The sequence below is a fragment of the Stenella coeruleoalba genome (genome assembly GCF_951394435.1).
Source record: "Stenella coeruleoalba genome assembly, chromosome: 1".
Taxonomy (NCBI): domain Eukaryota; kingdom Metazoa; phylum Chordata; class Mammalia; order Artiodactyla; family Delphinidae; genus Stenella; species Stenella coeruleoalba.
Genome location: NC_137169.1, coordinates 197,157 through 214,029, shown reverse-complemented (window position 1 = coordinate 214,029; position 16,873 = coordinate 197,157). Strand labels below are relative to the sequence as shown.

The following is a 16,873-nucleotide window of genomic DNA, read 5'->3' as shown; positions in this document are numbered from 1 at the left end:
GGGTAGGGGGTGCGGTAGCGGAACATTCTCCTTCGGGGGAGGCGCACTTGTTTCCCGTAAGGGAGGGGGCTTGGGTTGAAGGGGCAGACACGATCAGGTCTCCGGGGCCTGGGCACCGCGAGGCGGGATGGCAGCGGCACCGCAAGAACTTTCCCTCCAGCGCTCGCGAGTTTTCCCAGACCCGGCGCCCCACGCGGGGGTTGGCGGTCGCCAAGGGAGCGGGCGCGGGCGCTGCGGAGCGTCTGGGGCTCGTTCCCACGGCCCGGGGCGGGGGTCTCAGCGGGGCGGCCGGCGTCGCGATGGCAGGACCTCCGGGCTAGGGGGCCGGGATCGCGGGGGAGAGGCCCCCAACCCAGGCTTCCAGGACGGTCCGAAGGGGGCTCAGGGTCCCGGGGGTCACGCGGGGGCCCACCTTGCACGAGTACGTGTGCTGCACCGGGTCCACGTTGAGGATCTCCTCCACGGTGCCGGTGAGCACCACGTTCGCCTCCTCCTCCCGCCTCTCCAGCGCGCGTTCGGGGCACGTCCCGTCGGCGCCGGGCAGGGCGCGCGCGGCCACCACCAGGAGCAGCAGCAGTGGCTGCAGAGGAGCCTGGCCGGACGGCCGCAGGCTGGCCATGGCGCGGGCGGAGGACGGCGGAAGGCGGCCGGAGCAAGCTCACGGGCCGGGCCGCGCCAGGGACTGGACTGGACAGGACGGGACGCAGCTCCTGGGAGGCGGCGGGAGCGCGGGCGGCGCGGGGGCGGGCCGGGGGCGGGACCGGGGGCAGCACCACCCCCTTCCCTCTTCCCCCCCCCCCCCCCCCGCCCCGGCCCGCCCGCGCCCGCCCCCGGCGCGCCCGGCGCCCTGCGACCCGCGGCGGCCGCGAACAAAGCGCCGGGACGGCGGCGCCGGGCGGAGGCCTGGCTGGGGGAGGGAGAGGGCCAGTCTGGGTCGGGCCAATGTGGGTGATGGGCCTGGCCCGGCCGAGGGGCGGGGGCAGGGCGGGATCGAGGGTGCTCTCCCTGCTGCGGCGCACCCCCACGGACGCCCCTCCCCCGCCTGCGCGGACGTTCCCCACCCCCGCCAGGAAATGCGGCTGAAATCGGGTTAATGCATAATCTGGAAGCGACGTGACGGGACTTCCAAGGGGCTCCAGGCTGCGCCGGGGCTGGGGCGGCGGGGGCTCCCCGGCCGCGGGGAGGGGCTGCCAGATCCGGGGCCCCGCCGCCCCTCGAGCCCTGCTGGGCTGTGCCCCTCCCCCGGCAGGAGGAACCTGACGGGGGACCCCAGCCCCTCGCTGGAACTGGGGACGGAAGTTCGGCCGGCCCGGGACCCCCCGGCCTGCCGGGACCAATGCGGGCCGGGGGCTGCGGCGATTGGTCGCAACGGAGCGCAGACCCGCCCACCTCCCGGTCCCGGGTCAGCTCCGGCCCCTCTGCAGGGCTGCGGGCTCCCCCTGCTGTCCGAGGCGGCGATTGCGTCTGCGGTGGACGGCCAGCCACGCCCCCTCCCCAGCTCCCCCAAGGCGCTTCTCCAGACATTCCCACAGGGTCCAGGCGGGTAAACCGAGACCCAGAGGGTCCAGATTAGACCCCGACCTAGCTGAAGATGGTGGGGGTGGGGAGGGAGAGGAGATCCCTCTGTCCCTCCAGGGCCGGGTCTGCCGCACATCCCCTCACCCACGCCAGCCACGGACCTCTGAGCTGGAGGCAATGAAGGGTGAGCAGCAGCAGAGGCCCCTCGGGGGACCCTACGTCGCCTAGACCCTGGTGGGGGCGGTTCAAGAAAGGAGGGTGGCACCGAGGGGGTGTGCTTACACTTGTTAAGTTACAGTATGACAAAGAGGTGAGGTTGGGGGCCCAGGAAATTGAGGTTGGAGCCAGGAGCCCTCCCCCCCCACACCTGCATGTCTACACATATTTGTCACAGGCAAGCCAGACCTGGGGGGTCCCCCAGCTCAGATACGGACCCCCACAGACCAGAAAGGGGGCTTCTGGGTCTGCAGCCAAATGCCACTGAAGAGTCTGAAGGCTGAGGACTGAGTGTCCCCAGAGTCATGGACTTTGGCCCAGAGAGGTGTACGTTCTATGCTCCCCCGCACCCCCCCCACCCGTGTCTAAGGCTGACTCAGCCTGGCTCCCGAGTGGCTCATGTGGAAAACTGGCACAGAAAAATGCATCCGGTGTGGAAGTGGCTGTAGTTTTGCCAAATTAGGTGCCCCCTATCTGGGACAAACTCTTCCACGTGGATGGGAGGAACCCCTATCCCAGGTACCCCCTCACCTACTGGCTGTGGCCCCTTCATGAACTGAACCCTGAAGGAGGGCGTATTTGCTGATTCAGCAGCTCGCCCTGATGGTGATGTGAGTGCCCAAGGCCCTGTCACCACTTTTCCCCAGACCAATGCAGGCTGGACAGTGTAGGCTGATGGTTCCTGGAGGGTCAAGAGGCCCCCAGACCCCAGCTGGTGTGGGGAAGCCTCCCTCACAACTGGCCCAGGCAGGCCCTACGGACTCACCGCCTCCAGGGACACTCGCCTTGTGGCCTTTGGGACCTCGCCAGGCCTTCCCCTCCCTGTGCTACCTGCTGACCCAGATGTGAGGAGTGGGGACCAGTTGTGCAGGCAGGGGCTGACCATGGCTCCATGTGAAGACAGCGATAGGCTCCAGCAGATATGCCTCTTTTTATTTCTCTAGAAGTTAATTTCCCAAAGATGTGGGGACACACCTTCAGTTTCTCTGGGGGCAGGCGGAGGTCACCATTTTGATCCCACTAGGCTTGTCCCTTAACTTGGCCACCCTAGCCTGCTGATTCCCCCAGCGACCCTGGGTCCCCTCTTACCACTCCCTCCTCCACCCCTCCCCCAATCTCACCAGAAGGGTGCAGAATGCTGCTACAGAGGGTGCTACAACTGTATTCCTGGTGCTCAGTGGGGCGCCCTCCCCGCGGCCCTCCTGGCCCTGCCCCGCCCCCCCGCAGGCGCAGATTCATGAACACGGTGCACATGGTGGTGAGGCCGTACTCCCCCAGCTGGTGCGCGTCCTCCATGGGCTTCCCCTCGAAGCTCAGCCAGAACTGGTCGGCTTGCACGTGCTCCTTTTGGCACACTTGCAGCTTGAGCTCGGCCACCCTCTGCGTCAGCTGGACCACGTAGGTGCTGCTGCGACCCTTGTTATTCCTCACCAGGATGCTCAGGGGGTCTTTGCAGCTCTGCACCATCAGCAGGACGGTGCTGTCGGGGCCCAGGCCCTGGCAGACCAGGGGCACCCCATCCTGCAGCACCTTGCGAGTGTCCTGGTGGACCAGGAACTGCTGGAAGGCGGGCACGCCGATCTGCTGGGTGATCTGCTGCTTCAGCTCGGATGACAGCATGGAGTCCCTCAGGGGCACCAGGATCTCCTGGCCCCCGAGCATCTTCACCTTCAGGTTCCTACCCTGTGGGCATCACACAGGCTCAGAGACCCTGGCACCAGTTCTGGGAGCACTGCACGCGTGACACTGGCAGTGGGGCAAGCTGCTAGACCCCGTGATGCTGCCCCCTCCTCTCCAGCCTCCCCTCCCACCAGGAGGGGGACGCCAGGTGCTGGAGAGTGCATGCGGGCATTTCTAGAAGAATAGTCACCACCCACAACCATCATGTTGCCTCCCTTCACCTGCTAAGACGCCCCCCTGTGCTGATCCCAAGGGATCTCAGGGTTGCCCACTGGGCAGAACCCACCTCTGAGGACCCAGACCCTGCTGTCAGAAGGAGCCCTGTCCCTCCCCTCACGCTTAAGAACCTGGGGGTTCTGAGCAGCTCTGCCTGCCTTGCACATGTAGGTGTTCCGCCCCTGGGAGATGCCACCGGGGGAGGGGTACGAGCCCACCTGCCCCACTTGTCTAACCCGCCTCACCATGGCTGTGGGCCCTGGCGCCAGGTCCTCTGCAAGCACTGGTTGGCTGCCTCTCCGCTCTCAGCTCTTCTCCAGCCGTGGCAGCTCAGCCTTTTTAAAGCCTGAGCGACCACGTCAGAGGGCGGTGTCGGGGAGCCAGCCACACAGTAGCCGAATTCAGCTTCAGTTTCGGTTTCCTTTTCCCGAGGCGGGCCCTGGAGTGAATAGCAGAAACAAAACAGAATGACAATGACAAGAAACTGAGGCAGGGGTGGGCTGGGGCTTTCCACCTGGCCAGCGGGGCCTGGGGACTGTGACAGCATCCCGCCTCCAGGGGTGTGTGTTCAGAAACCCCCTGCATGTCCAACACCTCGGGTCCTTTGCAAGACGCACACACATCATAACATGAGCGAACAATTGGAAACTTTCACTTTCCATTTACCAATCTGCAAAATTAGTAAACTCGGAAATCATTGCCAGGGTTAATTCAGAAATAACATAAAATAGTGACAATCTAAACTACCCAGAGATAACCTCCATTTGTTTATGACAATATTTGTTCAGATTGTTTTTTAATTAATCAATCAATCAATCAATCAATTAATGGCTGCTTGGGTCTTCGTTGTTGTGCACGGGCTTTCTCTAGTTGCAGTGGGGGGGGGCTACTCTTTGTTGCTGTGCGTAGGCTTCTCATTGCAGTGGCTTCTCTTGTTGCGGAGCACGGGCTCTAGGCGTGCGGGCTAGTTGCGGCATGCAGGCTTAGTTGCTCCGCGACACGTGGGATCTTCCCGGACCAGGGGTTGAACCCGCGTCCCCTGCATTGGCAGGCGGATTCTTAACCACTGCGCCACCACGGAAGTCCCTGTTCTCATTGTTTCAATGAAAGATATGTATCTTATTTTCTACAAAAATGAACTCCTGGACACTATTGACAAAGTGAAAAAAAAAACTATACACAAAATGGTAGAAAATATTTGCAAATCACATGTCCGATAAGGGTCTAGTATCCATAATATATAAGGAACTTTTACAACTCAACAACAAAAAGATAAACAACTCAGTTAAAAGTTGGGCAAAAGACTTAAATAGACATTTTAAAATAGAAAATATATAAATGGCCAACAACCACATGAAAAGATGGTCAACATCATTGGTCACTAGGGAAATGCACATTAAAACCACAGTGAGGGACTTCCCTGGTGGTGCGGTGGTTAAGAATCCACCTGCCAATGCAGGGGACACGGGTTCAAGCCCTGGTCCGGGAAGATCCCACATGCCGCGGAGCAACTAAGCCCGTGTGCCACAACTACTGAGCCTGTGCTCTAGAGCCCGTGAGCCACAACTGCTGAGCCTGCATGCCACAACTACTGAAGCCTGTGCGCCTAGAGCCCGTGCTCCGCAACAAGAGAAGCCACTGCAATAGAAGCCCCCTCACCGCAACGAAGAGTAGCCCCTGCTCGCCGCAACTAGAGAAAGCCTACGCGCAGCAACCAAGACCCAACACAGCCAAAGATAAATAAATAAATAAATAAATTTATTAAAAAAAAAAAAAACACAGTGAGATACTATGTCACACCTGTTAGCACAACTATAATAATTAAAAAGGGAATAATAACAAGTGTTGGTGAAGATGTAGAAAAAATGGAACTGTCATACATTGCTGATGGGAATGTGAAATGGTGAAGTCACTGTGGAAAACAGTCTAGTCATTCCTCAAAAGGTTAAACAGAATTTTCACGTGACCCAGCAATTCCACTCCTAGGGATATGCTCGAGAGAACTCCAAACAGGTGTTCAGAGAAATGCTTGCACACAAATGTTAACAGTAGCTCTATTCACAGGAGATGAATGGTAGAAACTGGGGGAGCAAACACCATCAGCACGTGGATGCATAGACAAAGTGTGGTCCATCCTTGTAATGGAATATTAGCCATAAAAAGGAATGAAGCACTGACGCAGGCTACAATGTGAATGAACCTTGAAAACATGATGCTCAGTGAAAGAAGCCAGACACAAAAAGTCACATATTGTGTGATTCTACTGATACGAAATGTCCACAAGGGACTTCCCTGGTGGTGCAGTGGTTAAGAATCCACCTGCCAATGCGGGGGACATGGGGTTGAGCCCTGTTCCGCGGAAGACCCCACATGCCGAGGGGCAACTAAGCCCGTGTGCCACAACTACTGAGCCCACGTGCCTAGAGCCAGTGCTCCGCAACAAGAGGAGCCACCACAATGAGAAGCCCGCGCACCGCAACAAAGAGTAGCCCCTGCTCGCCGCAACTAGAGAGAAAGCCTGCGCGCAGCAACAACGACCCAACGCAGCCAAAAAAAAAGTTAAAGAAGAAAATAATTAGGGCTTCCCTGGTGGTGCAGTGGTTGAGAGTCCGCCTGCCGATGCAGGGGACACGGGTTCGTGTCCCGGTCCGGGAAGATCCCACGTGCCGCGGAGCGGCTGGGCCGGTGAGCCATGGCCGCTGACCCTGCGCGTCCGGAGCCTGTGCTCCGCAACAGGAGAGGCCGCAACAGTGACAGGCCCGTGTACCACAAAAAAAAAAAAAAAAGTGATTGCCAGGGGCTGGGGGCCAGGGGGCATGGGGAGTGACTGCTTCATGGAGACAAGGCCTCCTTTGGGAATGATAAAATGTTTTGGAACTAGATAGAGGTGATGGTTGTACTAAATATACTAAATGCCATTGAATTATATACCTTAAAATGGTTAAGTATGTTACATGAACTTCACCTCAATAAAAAAGAAAACTGAAAAAAAAGAAACCCTCATGCTACTCTCACCATTTTCTAAAGTGCTTCATTCACAAGTATCTCACAAACATTTTTCCATATGAATAGATGCTTTTACGCAAGTTGTTTTCATGGCTGTATATGTTGCCCATAGTATAATGAGTCCATCATAGAATACAGTGTAAGTTCGTTAACCAGTCCCATATTGTTGAATATGTAGGTTATTCCCAAGTTTTTACTATCACAAACAGCATATCACAGGCATATGTTAGCTAAAAGTAAAAATAAATACTTAGGGAATTCCCTGGTGGTCCACTGGTTAGTACTTCAGGCTTCCACTGCAGGGGGCATGGGTTCAGTCCCTGGTCAGGGAATTAAGATCTCACATGCTGCATGGCACAGCGAAAATAAATAAGTAAGTAAATAAATAAAATTAAAATAAATACTTAAAAATAAATACTTTAAAATACATTAAAAATCAAATAAATAAGGCTTCCCTGGTGGCGCAGTGGTTGAGAGTCCGCCTGCCGATGCAGGGAACACGGGTTCGTGCCCCGGTCCAGGAGGATCCCACATGCCGCGGAGCGGCTGGGCCCGTGAGCCATGGCCGCTGAGCCTGCGCGTCCGGAGCCTGTGCTCCGCAACGGGAGAGGCCACAACAGGGAGAGGCCCGCGTACCGCAAAAAAAAAAAAAAAAAAAATCAAATAAATAAAAAATTAAATAAGTAAAAGACTGGAAAAAAACAAATTGTTTTGCATATGAATTAATCATTCCACCTCCCCTCCCCCAAAATAATCTCATATGGCACCAAAGTTGTTAACATGCACAAAAGTTTAAAAACTTGTTTCTTTATATTATTTTAAGTTTCTATCTCGACGCATTCCTTGCATAAATAATATTAGTATTATAAAAAGAAAACCAGAAACATAACAAAGAATACAGAATGTGAAAATCTCTCAATCTCCTTCAGATGACCATTATTTTGTTTTTGTTTTTGGCCATGCGGTGCGGCATGCGGGATCTTAGTTCCCTGACCAGGGATCGAACCCATGCCCCTGCATTGGGAGCGCGGAGTCTTAACCACTGGACCACCGGGGAAGCCCCCAGATGACCATTATTAGACATGGCAAAGATACAACAATTTAAAAGTTTTAAAAAGAAATTAAAAATTTAAAAAGAGAAAACAAAAACATGGCATACGTCTCCTAATTTCTTAATACTGACATACAGTAATAGAGTCTTTATTTTTTTTTAGTTACTTCATTGAATGTCACCTGCTTTTTTTTTTTTTTTTTTGGCGGTACACGGGCCTCTCACTGCTGTGGCCGCTCCTGTTGCAGAGCACAGGCTCCGGACGCGCAGGCTCAGCGGCCATGGCTCAGGGGCCATGGCTCAGGGGCCCATCCACAGTATGGGATCTTCCCGGACCGGGGCACGAACCCGTGTCCCCTGCATTGCAGGCGGACTCTCAACCACTGCGCCACCAGGGAAGCCCTGTCACCTGCTTTTGACAAGAGGAACTAAACACAAAGGCTTTAGGCAGACAAAGTGATAGCACCTGGAAGCACGTGTCTCCCTGTCTTGGTGGCTTTTAAGTCACCACAAACTGGTGGCTTAAAACAACAGAAATGGATTCCCTCAACGTTCTACAGAGCAGAGGTCTGAAATCCAGGGGGACTAAATGACCAGGGTTGTCAGCCTGGTTAAAAATAATCTGATTTTATGTGGCTTACAGAAGACACGAATCATCTGAAATATAAGGATATGGGAAACTGAAAGTAAAAGGATGAAAATAAACCTACCAGGTAAATGTTAACTAAAAGGAAGCCAATGTGGCTACATTAACAATTTTATTAACAGATTAACAAAGAAATCTTACTGTAAGGAACGGCACCAAGAAACAGAGGAGAGCTTAAGCAAGCTGTATTTGGGAACGCTCCCGGGCGAGGTTCACTGATCCGAGTGAAAGGGGCCAGGGAAGTCGCGCCCGGGCGAGGGTTTGGGCAGAATTTATAGGGGAAGAAGGGAAAGGGGTGTGGTGAATCTGGGAGGGCGCAGGGTATTCCTTATTTGGTGGTCTTTTCGGGTATCCTGGGGGACCGCTAGTCCCGCCCCTCGAAAGGCGGGAAGGCTGGGCCGGGTGGAAAGTCCCCAGGTCAGTTCCTGGAACCGGGTGGTCCTGAAAGTCTCCAGGTCAGTTTCTGGAACTGGGTGGTCTGGAAAGTTTCGGTCTGATGCAACCTGTGAGTCTGATTGCGTTCCCCTGCCTCGGGCCAGTCAAAGCATTATTAGATACAGAAGGTTGCATAGCAATATAAGGTTGAGTTCATTGGTAAAAAAAAAGATTTTAAATTTGTATGCACCTAATAACATGACCACAAAATATATAAATTCTAGTCACAAACCTGCCTGAATATCCTATTTATGAAATTACAACAGCCACTTATAAAGGGGTCTTTGGTTAATATTCGGTTTCATTTACAAACTACCTTAAACTTCCAAACATGGCTCCTCGAGCCTCTCCTTGCGGTCTGAAACCCCTGCCTGTGTGGTCTCCTGGGGGTGGGGGGCCGAGCCCACCCAGACCGGGTCCCAGCGCCCCGCCTGCCGGCCTGGGGTTCCGCCGACGCTTCCCAGCGGGGCACTCGCGGGCTTTCTCTCCTGCGCGCAGCCCGCCGGGGGGGATGGGGGCGGGGTGGGGACTCCAGGACCCCCGCGGCCTCATCCCCCTCAGGGCTGGTCCCAGCCACCCCGGCGCCGTGGCAGTCAGCGCTCCCAGGGCTTTGTGCTCTGGGTGGGTCCCCACCGCCCGCTCCTGCCCGACGCCCGCGGCTTCCCAACGCTCCCCGCCCCACACGCTCCTCCGGGGCTGCGCCTCTGGGGCCTGGCCTCGGGGGCGACAGCCCACAGACACACCCAGTGTAGCCGCCTCCCGCCCCGCCCCGGGCGCCCCCGCAGACCGCTGAGAGGTCGGTTTCGCGCCGGGGGTGGGATTGGGGGGTTCCAGAGAGCGAGGCTAGAGCCAGACTAGGTTGGCCTCAGAAAGGAGAAAAGGCGTCTACACCGTGACCCCGGGCTGGGACCCCGGGAACTGGTGTTGGGTAAGGGGCCAGCCGGCGACCCCACCCACTAGGTACGCCTAGGACCGAGGTGACCCTTCCGAGCTGCCAGTCGGCCCACTCCGCTGCTCCGAAAAGCCCAGCACGACTCTCCCAGGCCCCGCGCCCACCTGCCCCTGCTCCTCCTCCCTCGGGCCTGTGGTCCCTTTCCACCCTGGGCATGACACTTCCTCTCCGGACCTTGCAGATCTGCCTTCTTTCCTGGAACCCACCGCAAAGAAGCCGTCCGGACCACCCAGTCGAAAGAGGGGTTTCCTCTCCCCCAGCAACCTACCCATTTCTTTCTGTCTCTGGCAACTGCGACATAACATTGCTTGTTTGCCGTCGCCCCCCGCGTCGGATTAGAACCCGCGAGATGCTTCCTCAGCCCCAAGGGCAGGCCGGGTCTACCGTGGGCCTCAGGAGACATCTGTGCGATGCCGACAAGACGGCCGCCAGGCCACAGTGGGCTGGAACCCTCAGTACTCAGAAGACCAGAGTGCTGGCGCAAGGGAATTCAGAATGAAAACATCAAACGCGAAAATAAGCTTAGCCCTCTTTTTTCCCCACAACGCCACTTTGAACTAAAAAACAAAATTTTAACAAGTGTCCCTCATTTTTTGTGAGCCCTACTTTGCTGGTGCTTGGCTCACTGATGGGTAATCTGGAAGAGAGTGACATCACCAGCGACCATGACATCACCCCATCTGGCTTGTGTCATCATCGACCTTAACCCTGAGACGTCACCAGCGTGACCAGTGACACCTTACATTCTGTTCCATGACGTCATCCTGCCTGACTGATGACGTCACTCCGCCCGCCTTGTGGCATCACGTTCACTGGTCCCGTGATGCCACTCTGCCTGTCTACGACCTTGGCCGGCCAGCCTGTCTCCTGCCCAGTGGCTGGTGTTCCACGTCCGCTGTGTCACGGGCCTCGTGCAGGTGCTGCAGCCGGCGGGGGTCAGATTCGCAGGCCGCGCGGAGGCCCGAGGGCCCGGCTGGGTCCGCGGAGAGCAGAGGCGTGCGGGCCGAGGCTCGCCGGCTCCTCGGGGGCGCCTCACCCGGTTCCCCTCGCGAGTTCTCCTTTCAGATTTCCCGCGGCCCCAGCTCGCCCGGAAGGTGAGCCTCGCGCCTCCGCCCTCCCGGAGAGGTCCCCTCCCGGCGCACCGCTCGGAACGGGGGAGCGGGCGCGGCGACTTCCCCGCCTCGGCCCGGCGCCGCCAGAGGCGGGCGCGGGCGGGGTGCCCCGGCTCGCCTTTGTCGCCCGCGGGGTCGGTGGGCCGGGAGCGGACGCGTGACTGACAGCCGGCGGGGGCTGCGGCCGGGGGCGGGCTGCCCGGCGCCGGCGGCTCATTGGCTGGCGCGAGTGTGGGAAAGAACGCGGAGCCGGATTCACACGCCCCGCGGCGGCGCTTCCTTAAATAGCCAGGCGGCTGGCAGCGCGCGCTCGGTCCCGGAGCCTGGAACCCGCGTGAGAGGGGCTCGGGAAGCCGTGGGTCCGGCCCGCCCTCGGCCCCGCGCGGCGCGGGGGCGCACCATGCCTGCCGACACCCCGGGGAAGCTGAGGGCCTCGCCGCGGGCGGGAGCGCCGGCCGGTGCCCGCCGGACCCCGGACCAGCCCCGGAGCGCGGCCGAGCACCGGAAGGTGGGGACCCGGCCGGACGCGGTTGGCAGGAGCGGGGGGGAGAGGGGAGCTGACGCCCGGGGGACTCAGCCGCTGCCGGCCCCGCAGTCCTCCAAGCCCGTCATGGAGAAGCGGCGCCGAGCGCGCATCAACGAGAGCCTCGCTCAGCTCCAGAGCCTCCTCCTGGACGCCCTCAGGAAAGAGGTGAGTCGGGGGCGGGAGGGCGAGATCGGGGAGCCTGGAATCCCGGCTCTCCTGGGCTGCCAGCCGCCCACACCGGCCCCGCCCCCAGAGCTCCCGCCGCTCGAAGCTGGAGAAGGCGGACATCCTGGAGCTGACCGTGAAGCACCTGCAGAGCCTGCGGCGCGTGCAGGTGACAGGTGAGCGCGGGCGTCGGCGGCGAGGGCTCTGGGGCCGGAGCCGCCGCCACCGCGGGCCCCGACCGCCTGTCCCCTGCCGCCCCCGCAGCCGCCCTCCGCGCCGACCCGGCAGTCCTGGGCAAGTACCGCGCCGGCTTCCACGAGTGTCTGGCCGAGGTGAATCGCTTCCTGGCTGGCTGCGAGGGCGTCCCGGCCGACGTGCGGTCCCGTCTGCTCGGCCATCTGGCGACCTGCCTGGCCCGGCTGGGGCCCTTGCGCCGCCCGCTTCCACCGGCCCCCGCCGCCGAAGTTCTGGCGCCCGCGGTTTACGCGGGCCGCTCGCCGCCGCCAGCCTTCGACGGCCCCTGCCCCTTGCCGCGCTCCAGGGCGGTCTTGGCGCCGCCCTTCCTGCCGGGCCGGACGGGGGAGCCCCTCGCCGCCCCCGGAGCCGCGGCTCAGGGCCGGGGCGCACCCTGGAGGCCGTGGCTGCGGTGAGGTCGCGGCCCCAGAACCCGCTGAGACTGTGCCAGAAAATATTTATTTCCAGAGGCCGCGTCGGGAGCTTTGTTTTGTCGTCTTCGTGAAGGGTCCAGTCCGGCAGAGGCCCGGCAGCGGGGTCGGCTGATGTCTTCGCGCGAGCGGGCAGGGCGGGCCGCGGGGGTTCTGCTCCCACCTGGGCCCGCAGGTGCCCGGCGCGGACGTTCGGCCGGCCTTGCGTTTGCCTGTATCTAACTGCACTGGAGCCGCGACCCGCCTTGGAGTGGGGGGGAGGGTGTGTGAGAGGTCCCTCGGGAGGCTCAGGCAGGACGGGGCCAGTCATCACTTTTTCCAGAATGTCTCTCCGTGCTGGGAAGCGGTCCCGCAGCATCACTGGGCATGTTGTTTCCCACTCTCACTCGCGAGGACCCTGGAAGGTGGAGACATGTATTTTCACACTGTTGTCTTGGTGCTGAGCTGTGGTGAGGGCTGACTGTCCCTGAAGCTTCGGTTCTGGCCTGTTCCACCTCCTGCCTTCTTGTGGCTGAGCACAAAGCTGCCTGTGCCCACCCGTGCGTTGAGCCTGCCCCAGGCCAGTGTCTGCCCGGGAGAGGGCTGCCAGCAGGAGCGGGCATCTGAGTCCCAGGGGCAGGGAACGGGGGCCAGCCCGACAAAGGGCACTTGGTGCTGGGGCTCTTCTCCTGCCAGAGCCCAGCCCTGCTGTGTGCCCCATCCTGCCCTGAGAGGGGAGGTACCCCTTCAGTACAAAGGAACTGGCGTTGGTCCGGCCTACGCATCCGTCCTGAGCACCGGCTGTGTGTTCATCCTACAATACAGCGATCCTAGGCGGCGTTGGGCATGGCCCCCCACCCCCGACCCCGAGAGTCGCTGTCCTGTGGTCCCAGGCCTCCCCAGGCTGCTGCTGGGGGCTGTGCTCCGGGTGCGGTGAGGGGGTGGTCCAAGGCACGCAGCTGGGACTGCAGTGTCTCATCCTGAGCCCTGCTGAGGCTGAGGCAAGATCTGTTTCCCAACCACAGCCAAGTTCACCTGATGGTTGTTGGCCGCCTGCCTGGCCAAGGACCATCGCGGAGGAGGAGGGTGAATCACTGCCGGGGCTGGCCTGCCCCTCCTCCAGTGGCCCCATCAGCTCCCGTGTCCGTGTCATGCGCAGGGTTCACCTGCCCTCCTGGACTCAGCCGTGCACACCCGGCAGGGCCTGCCACGTCCCACCAAGCCGGTTCCTCCCCGGCCTCTGGCTGCCTGGCGCGTCTTCCTGAGTGTCCAGGGCCCAGGCCAGTGGTCCTGGACAGTTGCAGCCATGCAGGCCAGGTGCCGCACCCTCTGCACACAGGCCCTGGGGAGGCTGGGAGAGCCGGGTCTCCAGCAGGACTGTGGGGGAGTTGCTCCTGACCAGCCTGGGAGGCCCTCCCAGCAGGAGAATTGTAGAGGGTCCATTTCAGAAGCCAGAAGTTCAGCTTGGCTGGGGGAGGGGAACTGCTCAGGGAGGGCCTCAGTGCAGGAGGGGTGGGCCGGGGTGGGGGGGTGGGGGTTGCTTTGGGATATGAAGCTGGGTGGGTGGGTTCGTGGGTAGGGGGAGCACCCCACCTGGTGGCCAGAGAGAGAAGGGCTGCCTGGGAAGGTCACCTGGAACTTGGGTCATCACACTCTCCCTTCTTCAGGGAGAGGGTGGCGACAGCGCCAGACCAGACCCCCCCCACCTCCGTCCCAGGGCCTTGCCCCCTCCCTTACTTCCACAACTTTTTTTTTTTTTTTTTTGCGGTACACGGCCTCTCACTGTTGTGGCCTCTCCCGTGGCCATGGCTCACGGGCCCAGCCGCTCTGTGGCATGTGGGATCTTCCCGGACCGGGGCACGAACCCGCATCCCCTGCATCGGCAGGTGGACTCTCATCCGCTGCGCCACCAGGGAAGCCCATCCCTTACTTCCTTACTTCCTGCTCCTGGCCATCTGTTCTCAAGACGCTATTGCCAAAGGGATCTTTGTGCCGAGCACCCTGTTAGCCCTCCAGGGACCTCTCAGGCTCAGAGGGAACCACACTGTTCCTCAGACAGGCAAGCTCCTCCCGTCTCTATCCCTTTGTACTCACCCCCGCCCCGCCCCATTCTCTCCCCACTTTCCCACCTGAGGCAGCCACCCCAGGCTCCGAGGGCTCTGGAGGCCAGGGCCGTGTCTGTGTCACTCACTCCTGTCCCCAGCACCTGCCTGGAACAGGAAGACGCTCAGGTCGGGCTCAGGCCATGCAGACCTCGTTAATTAGCTTGGATGAAGGAGGAGCCAGGAGGTTTGCGGAGGGTGTCGCCCTTGGTTAGATTAGGGGGGTGTGAGGGAGCACAGCGGGGGCTGAGGCTGGGCCCCTCCCCAGGCCACCCCTCCGCAGTATCCTTGTCTGTGGGAGGAGGCCACACCCCTCTCCCCACTCAGCCTGGACACCTGCGCCATCCGCGGAGAGCTGGGTTGGGGGGGGTGTCTCCCCCTCACACCAGGGGCTCTTCCTACTGCCACCCTCCCCCCTCCTCCGCCCGTTTCCTGCCCCCTCCCATGCCTCACAGGGGCTCTGGGTAATTCCTCTGTCCCCCTCCACCCCTTGGGCTTGGCTTTTGTCTTGCAGGCCTTTCCTGCAGAATAATAGAGGAAGCATCTTCTCCGGTGGCTGTGTTGGGGGTGTGTGGGAGGAATCAGAACTTCCTCCTCCTGGGGGGAGGGTGTGGCCAGAAGGCCTGCTGATCATTTCTCCTCCACTGGCAGGTGGAGCCTCATTCATCTGTGGCCTCCTTCCAGCCCAGTTGGACCCTGGCAGGGACCAAGGGTCAATAAATGGTTGCTGAATTCATGTGCAAGGTCAGGTGATCTGCCTGCCTCTGTGGGTGTCTCAGCCCTGTGGAGCCCTGTGACGCTGGCCCCCTCTGTCTCGCCTGTGGGGTCAGGGCTTGGGGACCAGACAATGACAGCAAGTCATAGGTGTTTGAAATATGGAGAAAGAATTAGTCCTCATGGTGACAGAAGTCCTCCTGGCCAGGCCCATGAAACTCCAGTCACTTGGGAATTTGGGGTGGGGCAGGGCCTGGGGCTGCTTGGAGCCCTGGCTTGTGAGAGGTGAGGCCTTAGCACCCCCACCAGAACTCCTGCGGTTGCCCGAGTGTCTCTAGGCCCCAGCAGCCTCTTCCTCTCCCCTGGCACGCACTGGCATGCCCTGGCTCCAGGGCCTGCTCCCTTTTCCCGAGGAAGAAGCTGAGCCCAGAGGGTCCTGCAGCTGTGCCTGGCTCCTCTCTGCTCCATGGAGCCCTGGGGGGCATACCCATCCTAGGATGCACCCTTGCGCAAGGAAGGAGGCCCCCAAGAGCCCCCACCTGGTATTTAGCCTTGTGAATGTACTGAGGTTGACCTGCGTGACCAGTAAGGTCCTGTAGAAGACGAGGTTGCAGGGGCATCCTGGCCTACCTCTTTGTCTCATATTCTCCACTCTGAGGGAGGCCAGCTGTTCTTTGCTATGGAGAGGCCAACAGAGTGTGGTGTTTAGAAGCAGATCCTCCAGCCCTGTCGAGCCTTCAGATGAGACCCCAGCCACTGCCGGCATCTCAAGGGCAACCCTGAGAGACTGAGAGCCAGAATCACCCAGCTGAGCAGCTCCTTGACTCCTATCCCTCAGAAACTGTGCGACATAATAAACGTCTGTTGTTTTAAACTGCTGAATTGTAGGTTAATTTGTCATGCAGCTATAAATAACAATAATGTTTTATGTAAAATTAAAATAAATATAAATAACAATAGCAATAAACAACTAATGTGCCCACCGCCACCCAGGGCCACCACCACGTGCCCACTTGATGGGGTTGTGGAAGAGGTCAGGCGGGGCGGGAGCCGGAAACAGCCGTTGAAGCTGTGAAGAGCAGAGTGGGTTGGCCTGATGTCTGCCGGGAAGTCGCTTCCCCGGGAGCTCCAGCTGGGGGTGCAGGGACAGCCGAGGCCCGTCCCTGTGGCTTCTGGGCAGGGCAGGGGCCCATTCTGTTCTGGTAACTGACAGGGCATGGCGTAGGGGATTCATGGGCCCCAGACTTCAGACAAGGACAGGTGCGGGAGATGCTCCGTGCTGAGACCCACAGAACCCAGCCTGCCCCAGGGCCACACTGGCCTGCCCTCAGTGGGCACCTCAGCCCTTTTTGCAGCCTGGTATCTATGGTGACCAAGAAGCAGCTGGCTGCTCTGCTTCCAAGGTGTCTCTTCCTGGTGGACTGCCTGACCCTGACACCCATCTGGTGGCTTTGGGCTCCCGCGTCAGAGAAGGAATCCCCATGTCTGTGTGGGGAGGTGGGGGCCCACTTCCTGCCTTCCCATCCTTACCCACGAGTGGGCCAGAGGCCACGCCCTTCCCCTCGCCCATGGTCCCCCCAGCACCCCTTGCCTTGTCTAGCACAGTGGGGTAGGGCTCAGCAGCTCTGGGTGTGGGGAGGCAACTCTGTCCTCTCCTGGTCCCTACGCCCACCCCCCAACATATGAGCTGACCACGGCCTGGGCCATACACGCACATGCAGGGGCCGGGGGCTGGCCAAGCTCCAGCCGGAGCATCCCCAGCTCCTGGCCCTCCTTTTTCATGGCCTCTCAAGGCCCCAGGCCTGTGGGGCCCTGGGCTTGGGCTTCCGCTGCCAGCCTAAGGTCAGAAAAGTGTTAGGCAAGACCTGGCCAAGCTTCTTCCTCTACTTG

The 16,873-nt window shown here is 59.8% G+C and overlaps 3 protein-coding genes across 10 annotated transcripts in view; 1 reads left to right on the top strand and 2 right to left on the bottom strand.

Moving 5' to 3' along the window:
- Nucleotides 1-718, bottom strand: part of AGRN (agrin) — a 32,536-nt gene extending 31,818 nt beyond the window's left edge. The window contains exon 1 of the mRNA XM_079938645.1: nt 413-718. Within this exon, the coding sequence (XP_079794771.1) occupies nt 413-619 (207 nt within the window). The 5' untranslated portion in view covers nt 620-718. The remainder of the gene's footprint in view (nt 1-412) is intronic.
- A 1,403-nt stretch (nt 719-2,121) lies between these two features.
- ISG15 (ISG15 ubiquitin like modifier) lies at nt 2,122-11,940 on the bottom strand. 3 transcript variants are annotated; one of them, XM_079915477.1, is made up of 3 exons: nt 11,826-11,940; nt 3,876-4,069; nt 2,122-3,417 (listed from the first exon to the last, which is right to left on the bottom strand). In XM_079915477.1, the coding sequence occupies exons 2-3, from the start codon at nt 3,876-3,878 to the stop codon at nt 2,782-2,784; spliced, it is 639 nt and encodes a 212-aa protein (XP_079771603.1). In that variant the 5' UTR covers nt 3,879-4,069; nt 11,826-11,940; the 3' UTR covers nt 2,122-2,781. The 3 variants fall into 3 exon arrangements, with proteins under 3 accessions (XP_079771603.1, XP_079771604.1, XP_079771602.1); XM_079915478.1 differs by lacking the exon at nt 11,826-11,940 and adding an exon at nt 10,327-10,347; XM_079915476.1 differs by lacking the exon at nt 11,826-11,940 and adding an exon at nt 8,475-8,577.
- On the top strand, nt 9,894-15,855 carry HES4 (hes family bHLH transcription factor 4). Of its 6 annotated transcripts, XM_079914926.1 has the most exons (5): nt 9,894-10,637; nt 11,121-11,340; nt 11,428-11,523; nt 11,612-11,699; nt 11,788-15,855. In XM_079914926.1, the coding sequence occupies exons 1-5, from the start codon at nt 10,474-10,476 to the stop codon at nt 12,171-12,173; spliced, it is 954 nt and encodes a 317-aa protein (XP_079771052.1). In that variant the 5' UTR covers nt 9,894-10,473; the 3' UTR covers nt 12,174-15,855. The 6 variants fall into 6 exon arrangements, with proteins under 6 accessions (XP_079771052.1, XP_079771050.1, XP_079771049.1 ...); XM_079914924.1 differs by having other exon boundaries at nt 11,612-15,855; XM_079914923.1 differs by having other exon boundaries at nt 11,428-11,699.
- The last annotated feature ends 1,018 nt before the right edge of the window (nt 15,856-16,873 follow it).